This window comes from Etheostoma cragini, chromosome 11 (assembly GCF_013103735.1).
Source record: "Etheostoma cragini isolate CJK2018 chromosome 11, CSU_Ecrag_1.0, whole genome shotgun sequence".
Classification (NCBI taxonomy): Eukaryota; Metazoa; Chordata; class Actinopteri; order Perciformes; family Percidae; genus Etheostoma; species Etheostoma cragini.
The window spans coordinates 17,403,050-17,412,628 of record NC_048417.1 but is presented as its reverse complement, the minus strand read 5'-3'; the positions used below and the strand labels follow the sequence as shown (position 1 = coordinate 17,412,628).

At 37.4% G+C, this 9,579-nt stretch overlaps 1 protein-coding gene across 1 annotated transcript; it reads right to left on the bottom strand.

Moving 5' to 3' along the window:
- Window positions 1–88: 88 nt before the first annotated feature.
- On the bottom strand, window positions 89–8,949 carry pofut2 (protein O-fucosyltransferase 2). Its single transcript, XM_034886615.1, has 9 exons — window positions 8,738–8,949; window positions 7,537–7,790; window positions 6,769–6,913; window positions 6,154–6,264; window positions 5,073–5,139; window positions 4,808–4,933; window positions 2,720–2,900; window positions 2,242–2,365; window positions 89–1,175 (listed from the first exon to the last, which is right to left on the bottom strand). Exons 1-9 carry the CDS (start codon window positions 8,911–8,913, stop codon window positions 1,022–1,024), a joined length of 1,338 nt encoding a protein of 445 aa, XP_034742506.1. The 5' UTR covers window positions 8,914–8,949; the 3' UTR covers window positions 89–1,021.
- Window positions 8,950–9,579: the final 630 nt, after the last annotated feature.

The window sequence follows — 9,579 nt, the reverse complement described above, 5'->3', positions numbered from 1 at the left end:
TATATACATATACATATACATATATTATATACATATACACACACACACATATATAATAATGGAAAATATTTTTTTAAAACTCGATGAAAACACAATTGTGAGCTGGGAATCATTAGTTTTTTTTCTGGTCTTTTATTTTAAAAAGGTACCCTGTGAAGATTTGGACCACTAATAGTGCTGTGCAGCAGTGTTTTTGTGAGCGGATCCCCTTTTTGTTTGGATCTTGTGCAAAACCACAAGGATGCGTATTAGCGTGCACTAGAGAGTGGCTACGCAATATACTTTGTGGCAGTAACACTAAAAGTAAAACTGCGTAATGTGCTAAAACAAAGGCAGGGAAGAAGAAGACAAACATGAATGAAAACAATGCAAGGTTTAAAGTATTTAAAAAAAAATTCTGAAAATGTTTTCTGAGGAAAGAAACACATTGTTTAAAAGTAGCGGTTACACGCAATACTTTTTTTTGTAAGTAACACGGTTACATAAACACAAAAAACGAGACAGGGCTAATTAAAAAGCCACTATTTTCCTGATCTCTGGATGCACCTTCATCCTTCTGTGGTGTTAATTCCAACGGGGAAAAAATAGAATTGTCAAAGTTTAAATCTTTGAACATCTATCTATAGAACATCTTTAAATCTAACAAAATGATAAACTGAGAATACTCCCATCCAACACTGCAGTCATTAAAGGACACTTATTCTCACCAGTGGAGCTGGTAATAAATATCAGAAACTATGTAAAATACCAGGCTGTCATAAAGGATCCACAGTCAACATAAAACATATTTGCAGATTTACTTACAGTAATACGTGTTTGGCAGCCCGTTCTTGGTGTTTTTGAGCGTACGGTTCAATCACAGTGGTCACTATTGACCTGAGTGCACATCTCTGATAACCATAAAAAGTCAAATAAAAATTTAAAAAACACACCATGAAACAGAAATATCTTGTGTACTCAACACAAATAAATGTCACTTTTAACACTGCTTTTGGCACTTGTGTGTGTCAGGAAAGTGAGATCAATAAACAATTTTCCAGTGTGTGGGCTGTTCACATTCTTTCTCAGTGTCCCCACAGAAACGATTGTATGTAGTTTTGGGATCAAAACCCAGGATCTCCCTCTCTTCATGGATCCGGAAAGAAAAGGTGGACACTGAAGTTCCTATGAAGACTCTGAAAAAATAAATACCTGAATCAACTTTTCTTTTCTTTTTTATGCAATCAAATGCAGTAAGAACAATCTTTCACAGTCAGTCTTTTTGTAGGTGTTTTTAAATGCATTTATAAAATAAAAGGTTAACCTTAACACAATGGCGGACCTCATTGTTCGCACCAGCAAGCGTTTGAAATGGTTTCGAATTCCCTCCGGTGGCACTTCATTTGATCAGATTGCCACTACAATAATGTTAAGTCACCCTGACTAGTTTTTCAAGTTGAAATATTTCCCACGGGTATGCGTAACAATGAAAAGGCTCATAAATCTTTGGTTTCCAAGACGATGCTAGGGTTAAACACAGGAACTGGCATTAATCCTCAATAATTACCTTTTTATAAAAATCACCAATAACACATGGGTTTTTGCTAAATCTTTGTTAAAATTGGTGCAAATGATTAAATCTACATGTTTTAAATCATTATATTAGCCCCTCATAAAAAAACTGTTTCTACAACTATATCATATTGAGACCTTTTTTTAAGTTTTTTTTTTTTTTTAATGAGTCAGCTACACTCTAAAAGGATACAACAGCAAGAGCCACATTAGTAGCTCTTTGAGGCTGAACTTAGGCACAGTGTTGCTTTACATCAGCATGAGGACAATGCTAACATGGTCACTTTTTTATCTTTGTTTGGTAGCATGCTAACATTTTCTGATTAGCACCAAACACAAAGTACAGGTGAGGCTGATGGGAGAGTGTCATTAGTTGTACGGGTACTTGGTCATAACGTATCGGGACAAATGAATTTGATGATTGGGCTGGATGAGTTCAGGGAAAGGTGTGGGGGCACATTTTTGAAAGTTTAATTCACACACAATCACATGGGGCAGAACAGAGCTGTTAGAACCCAAAAGGCTTTAAATGACTGAAAACACAGCTAAGAACTTATAATTAACAAAGTCATAAACGTATAAATGATGTGCCGTCTTACTGTGTGATACCAAAAGGCTGACAGAGAAACTGTTATGTTAATCATCGTCATGTAATGAATACATATAACAAAACCAGGAAAACTAATTTACCTTGCATGAGAACATATCCACTGGTCAATGATGGCCACTCCTCCATCTTTAAAGAGCTCCAGGTCCTCTGTGGATGGCTCAAAACGCACCATATCTGGCAACAACCTTTTCAGCTCCTTTACCTCTACAAAATTGTATAGATTAAAAAGGATTATAAAAGGCCTTTATTGATATGCTTTTACGACTACTAGCTAATATCATTTCTACTACTAGTTCTTCTTCTAGCAGTATTATTAGCATTAGGCATTATATATGATTACACTGAATTGTTATGTTATTTTGGCAAAGCCGTTTTAAATGGGTTTAGACCAGAATATTTAGTGTGTTGATCTTTTAAAGAAAAACGTTCATAACATGATTTCATTAGCTGCTAAATACTAAAGCACTAATGTCCATACTACAAATCAAATTACTCCTTGGGTCATTTAAAAGGACAATTAATTATAGATCACTTATCACTTTTCTGGTATATCATTACCTTCCTCATCTGCATCTGTCGCAACAAACACATTGTTGAGTTTATGCTTTTTCATCAAGCTGCGCATTTTTTTCACTGCCCCTTTCAGGCTGGGTACATCCTCTCTGTGACCCCAGATAAAGTCCTTCCTGCGTAGATGGACCCCCAGATATGGACCCCCTTTAGCTGAGCCCAACTTGGCCTGAGGAGGAAATCGAGAAACAACAGACCGCTGTTTAATCTTTGCTTAAAACTTGATCATCTAAACGCTGAAATTGCTGGTCGTTTTCAGAATGAAAGGGGAACTATCCAGTTTTCTTTAAGCTTAGTTTACCTTAACTGAAAAGCTACGGAGTCATTGGAATGGTTATATGACTTTTTTTGAATATAATGGTGGTCGTCTCGCTCCCCCCTAGCGCCTTTGAGCGGTGTCATGCCCCGATGTAAGTTTTAAACGATCGGATTTAAACGGTTTACGGCATAACGTGTCATAATGAAATCTGTAAAATCCATAAAATAATAGTTTTCTCATTACAAACAATAACAGAAGATGGGAATCCTTTCAAAACATTTTATCTATCTATGATTTTTTAATTGCTAACAACAGCATTCAAGTGACAGCCTTTGTAGTGTTTGAGTCCTAGCTTGTAGCTAAGCTAGCAGTCATTTCAAAAACGTTTTAGCTATCGATTGTTGTTTGAGTGCTATGGTTAGCTCAAAACGCAATTCAACTGACAACTTTGTTGCGTTGGATTGCTAACTTATAGCCAGCAGTGAACCAACTTCGTTGTGTAGGTCCATTTGTATTGTACTGACATTACAGAAGTTTCTCGTTAGCGTCTTGGCTGCTACTTGTCAAAAAGAGACACATGAGCAACTCAAATCTGCACTCAATTTACATCAGGGAGTGACAAGCGGAAAGAACGCCTTGCAACTTTCGGTTGGAGAATCGCCGGACTCAGCGTCAGGAAGTATGCCGTGATATCAGGTCTTGCGTTGTAACGAATTGCTTCACGGCACTGCACACATACGCCCATTCTGGAACTGGCTTACGAGGTTGCAATGGACCTGCCTACACAGTGTTATCCTCCTGCTAGAGTTAGCACCCAACAGACTTAACAGGGCACGTTTTAACTGTGTTTTTAGCCTCTTAACATGTTCAAAATGTCAGTAAAAGTGGCTACCCATGTGCAGTGATTCTTTCTGAATAAACACAGTAAATCTGACTGCAGTCGATGTGACAGAAAGGCATGAAAGTTCTGCTAATTCAGCTGTGTTTATTCCTGTGTTGATACTGCAAGTACGTCAGGCCTGTCTAGAAACTACAACAGAGAAAAGAGATACAAACATATTTTAAAAATTAAACATTTGCTTATTTTTAAACATTATGTGCTGTAGTACAAGTAGCAGGAGACAAGTTATAACTGAGGTGACAATACCTTATTTAAATCATTAAATTGATATTCTACATTATTTTCTTTTATCTCTTTTCAGTGTTGTATTTTGTAGACAGTCCCTAAGCTTTCTAACTGCCGTCTCAACACAGGAAAAAAGCACAGCTGAATTAGCACAACATTCATGGATTTCTGTCACATATACGGCAGTGAGATTCACTACAAATCACTGCACATGGGTAGGCACTTTTAATGACATTTTGAACCTGTTTAGAGGATAAAAACACATTTGACACTTGCCCTGTTAAAGCCTGTTGGGTGCTAACTCTAGCAGGAGGATAACACGGCTAAGGCAGCACAGATTGGTTTCGTTTTTCGCTCTAGTCACAGCACTCCAAATTTACAAACAACAGAGCTACGTGTTGGAATCCACCGAAATTCTCCTTTAACAGCTTCAACATTAACCAAAAGAAAGGATTTATCTCTGTTGTATCAAGTGTTTGAAACTACAATGACATCTGACAGCAAACCGGTATTGAGCAGTAAAGGGTGTGTGTGATTGAATGATTGAATGATCTGATTTTGTGGAAGGATTAGCTCAAAAAATGTAAAACATTCTCCAGTACGTATGAGCCACAACCCAAATGACACAAATGCAGTCAAATGGTAAATACTGGATAATCTGCTGTTAATCTCCACGGATACACTGACTCACTTTCATGCGAGTCCAATCCTCACTGTAAATGGTATGGTCTCTGTCATCTGTAGAGTTGAGGTACTTTGTTCTGAAGTCATCTCCTATAAGTCTCAGGTGCTTGGTAAAAACCATACTGCGGCGGGTCTACATTAAACATAGACAAGTGCAGATACTTCATCATCGGGTTATCGGAAACAATATATAATAACTAACATACCATCTAATAGCCAACACCAACATTCCCCCAAAAAAAAGTAGGATAGTAGCCCATTACGCGACTTACATCCCAGTAATCCTTCCCTGCGTAGTGGTCATGAAGGAGTGTCTCTGCTCGGTCGAGCATAACTGATCTGCAAAATGGTAGAAACAACTTTATCCATGTCAGTGTCAGCAAGATCTAACCGAAGTTTAAACTGTAAGCATAATCACACTTAAATAGCAATAAAGTCAGATTTGACTCCACTGTCTTATAGAGGATTTACGCTTAATACTTTGGCTGTTTAACATGAAGTTTGAACACACTTAATTTTGTGTCTCGACCACAACCTCTAGTGGTTCCTCAGAGTCATTGAAGGGAGGCCGTAAAATTATTGTTTAATACTTTTTTTAAAGTGTTTCCCCCCAAATTTTAAATATGTCTAAAACTATTAACATGAATCCAACATAATATTAGCAAAGATGAATCAGCCTATTCCTCAAAAAGAACTTCAACAACATTGATGATATGGTTAGTGGCCTGTAAAGGAGCCACTATGGTAGCCATCAGTTAAAATTATGCATATACTGTGTTTGAAATTAAAACATGAAGATACTGCATATGAATGTTTAAATAATTATTGTTTTAATACCTTAGCATTTTAGGGCACCATAATGGGGTATGTGTGTATAGGCTTTACGCCGCCCTACATGTTATCGTAGGCCCAGTTAATCATCTAACTCACTTAAAAAAAATATACAGTATATAGTAGGGGGTCCCTACACCCATCTCTCTTTCAGGTTAGGGGTCCTTGGCCTAAAACAATGTTGAAGACCCCTGGATTAGACAGTGTTGTCTTGGTAGTTTGTAACCTATTATCTAGTGAATTAGGTCCACCTGTTATCTAATGTGCACCGTGACTAGTAATGGTTAATAGCTCAATGTTACATGTTAAGTCATGTACTGTAAAATGAGCTGATCGTTTTGTTGCTATAACTCAGCAGAAAACATAGATAAAATAAAAATAACCACAACATTAAAAAAATGATCGTATACATTTATTTACCATTTTACCAGACATTGGTGCTTGACAAATGTCAACACATTGTGTTTGTACAGTTTGTGTATAGTCGGTGCATTTTATATCAGCATGTTGCTCTGTACTCACGTCACTGTTATGTTTTTCTGAAGAACTGGGGCCATGATGGAGGCATGGCCTTGGGCCGATATACACGTCACATTTCGAGCTCTCGTCTCCTCATAGCCCCAAAACCAGCCCCTTGGAAAGACACACATACACGATAAATTGACAAAGGATAGAGAAGAGAGAAATGTGCTAGCCGGAAGGTAGGGATGGATATCACTAATACAGAAATACTGTGAATGGGATCTATCATTGTCCAACTTGGCTCTACTGAGGTATTCTACTATGATTACAATTCATTATCTTTGGCACTTAAGCTTAATAAATCTCTTTCATGGAAGAACAATAAACAAAACAAAAACATCTGCTTCCAAAGGAGGCGAAGACAGAAAAATTCAGAAAACATCATCACAACTAGATCTTAGGAAAGATAATTGCCGCGGGTTAATACTACACCTGTCAAAACAGGATAAAAACCCTGTCTCTTGTGTCAAACTCAAAAAATGTATACACACAGCCACCACAAGAACTCCACACCCTGTAAACACATTATATAACTACTCAAATTAGTTGTGTATGAGTAGAAAGGGTAAGAGATAGGGTTATATTTTTATACTTGGTTTACTTGTGTTGCTTTACCTGTAGTGACCTTGCTTATCTTTGGAGTACATCAACTTGTCAACACAGGGCCGCTCATCAACTTTTTCCTCCCATTTCCCATCAGTCCATCCCTCAGCGTAGTTTTGCAGTACCAGAACCTGGTCAATGAATGGGCCTCCATTCTCTAGAACCATGGTAGAAACAAAACTGAGCAATCTCTTTTAACAACTGATAAAAAGTGGTGAATATGCATTGTGAAATAGAACCATTGATGTAGTATAGAATAAAACACAAATATGTATTTTCTCAAATTCTATTATACAGATAATAAGGTGTCAAAAGGTTCTTATGCCAGACAACAAATGAAAATCTTTTTAAATACGTAACCAGTAGGGCTGGACGATATGACGAAATTATCCAATTGCGATTATTTTGACTGATATTGCGATATGATTTATGATATCAGAGGGAATGATCATTTTTTATCATTACTCACATTTTTATTGAAAAATATTAAAATCTAAAACATGTAAATGATTTGTAGTGTGATTTTTGCGAGGATCTGTACAAAACAAAGATTTTTATATTTATTTTGTAGGATACAATTTGTAGGCCGGGACATCTCTGCAGCACCACAATACTTCACTCAGAATGACATGACACATATTTTGTCTTTAACCAAAAATGGGGCCCCACCTGCCATATGCGATTTGGATATTGCAGTACTCCATATTGCGATCTTGATAAAATTACAATAAGTTGTTCAGCCCTAGTAACTAGTCTGGATCACCAAAATGAAAAGCTCACCAGCAATGAATTCCTCATACTCAATGACAGGAACATTGGCCTGCAGGCTATTGAGGCTGAAGAACTCTCCCCACGGGATGCGAATCTGGTGGATGTTGGAGCTCTGCCAGTGGTAGAGGCGACCCCATGGGGGCAGAACCAATACCCAGTCATCCCCTTCCTTTCTCAAAGTCTTCACCAGTGAGGCCATGCGGATATAGACATCTCTCCGCAGATTGAAACCCTCCGGGGGGTTCACGTCATACAGAAGGTACCTGAGATTACAAGAAAGGACATGAGGCAACAAGATCACAAGGGTAAAGCCTGACTGTCTACATCAAACCTACCACATTCAGCAGTAAAGCAACCTTGATCAAATTTTAAAATGTTAAGTATCATCTATTGTAAACTAAGAATGGAAAAACTGCATAGTGCAAATACTAGATGAAAATGTAACTTGTTAGCAACACACACTTATGACATTGAGAGCACCATCCTACCCAGTTGTTGTGGAGAGAGTACTGCAAGCTTATTATGCACAGAGCGATCATGCTGCAAACAAAAGCCCATGCACAGGTAAAACTACCTGTAGTCTAATTTCTACTGAGCTAACATCAACAAACCCCAAAATCCGATGATTGGTCAGATTTCGTGACACATGTGCATAACATCCCCTAAATTATTTTGTAAACCTGAACACGAATTTGCTGGTCCATTATCTCTTTAGAACTATTATATTCAGTCTTGTCAAATTAATCCGCCCTCATTACGTTAAGTTAATGTGCTGACCAGAGTAGCACCAATACGTCTCGACTCGAAAACTAAAAGGTGAAAAATAAAAGATTCAGGTGCTGCATAATTAACCATTTATACACCGAAGTCTACTACAAATCCATAATGTTTCGAAAATTGTACAAGGGATTGGTCTACAATTTGTGTATGGTTTTAATATGCATATAGACATTAAAGTGGCTGCTTTCTGAACTGAGTCAGGTTTCACCATTACCGTAGCTACCTTTTAGACTGAAGGGTTTATCAACACGATTAACTCTGGCTAACAGGATAGAAATACAGCCTTAAAAGGACAATAGTGTAACCTGAAAATGTAGTTAACGTACAAATAAACATGAGAATTACAGTTACAAAAATAAAACTGTCACGATATGTTAGCATAGAGTAGCTAAATTTAGCTAACAGTAAATTAACATGTCAGAAATCTCACCGTAAATCCCTAGCGGCAGCGATGGGTATAGTAGCCGTGTGGCTTGCACTGAACACATTGTCGGCGTGTACTGTTTGCATTGCTGCAAAAACGACGAAAACTGACAAACAAAATGCAATAAACGAATGGGTTGAAGCAACAAATACCACTGGTATACGCACTGGTCTGTGCGCCATATTTGCTCAGAGCCACGTACTTCCGGAAGGGTAAAAAAGCGTCCCTACAGTTGCTGAGCAACAGTCCATAAGTATTATGCGTGGTTGTAGCAGCTTGCAATGATCCAATAATCAAGTGCCAAAATGTCCAAAAGTAGGCTACATATCTTTTATACACGTATTGTTCAATGTCTAACTTTACAGATCTGTTGGAACAATGCCTTAGGTAATTTCAACAATTGTGAAATCTGAAATGTAAATGCAATAGGCCTATCACATGAGAACAAAAAAAAACAGCTGGATTTTTTCTTGAGTTTATCTGCCTCTGCCACAAGGATCCATACCCTATAAAAATACTTCAAAATGAATGAATTACAGACAACATTACGAGATAGGCTAAAGCAGGGTCTTTAACGTTTCTTTAAGTCAAGGACCCCTGAACTGACAGAGAAAGACGGATCAGGGTAGGCCTACTACATAATGTTCAAAATGTACCAATAACATGTTCATGGCCTAAATAATCTATATATAACCTTTTACTTCAAAGAATACAAAGCTATTCAAATAAAAATTGGTGTGATTTTATAAATCATATTTTATTGTTAAATGTGGCACAGTAACGTTAGTTCTTTAGGAACAACTGTATCTGTGGGTGACTACCTTACCTGTTTTTTTTAATTTATTTTA

What these genes read in the sequence shown, in the direction of transcription:
- pofut2 (XM_034886615.1), bottom strand. Translation starts at nt 8,913, where the DNA reads ATGGCGCACAGACCAGTGCGTATACCAGTGGTATTTGTTGCTTCAACC. An exon ending in GTATGAGGAATTCATTGCTG is followed by an intron (nt 6,914 to 7,536) that starts GTGAGCTTTTCA and finishes CCATGGTTCTAG; the next exon opens with AGAATGGAGGCCCATTCATT. An exon ending in GATAAGCAAGGTCACTACAG is followed by an intron (nt 6,265 to 6,768) that starts GTAAAGCAACAC and finishes TGTCTTTCCAAG; the next exon opens with GGGCTGGTTTTGGGGCTATG.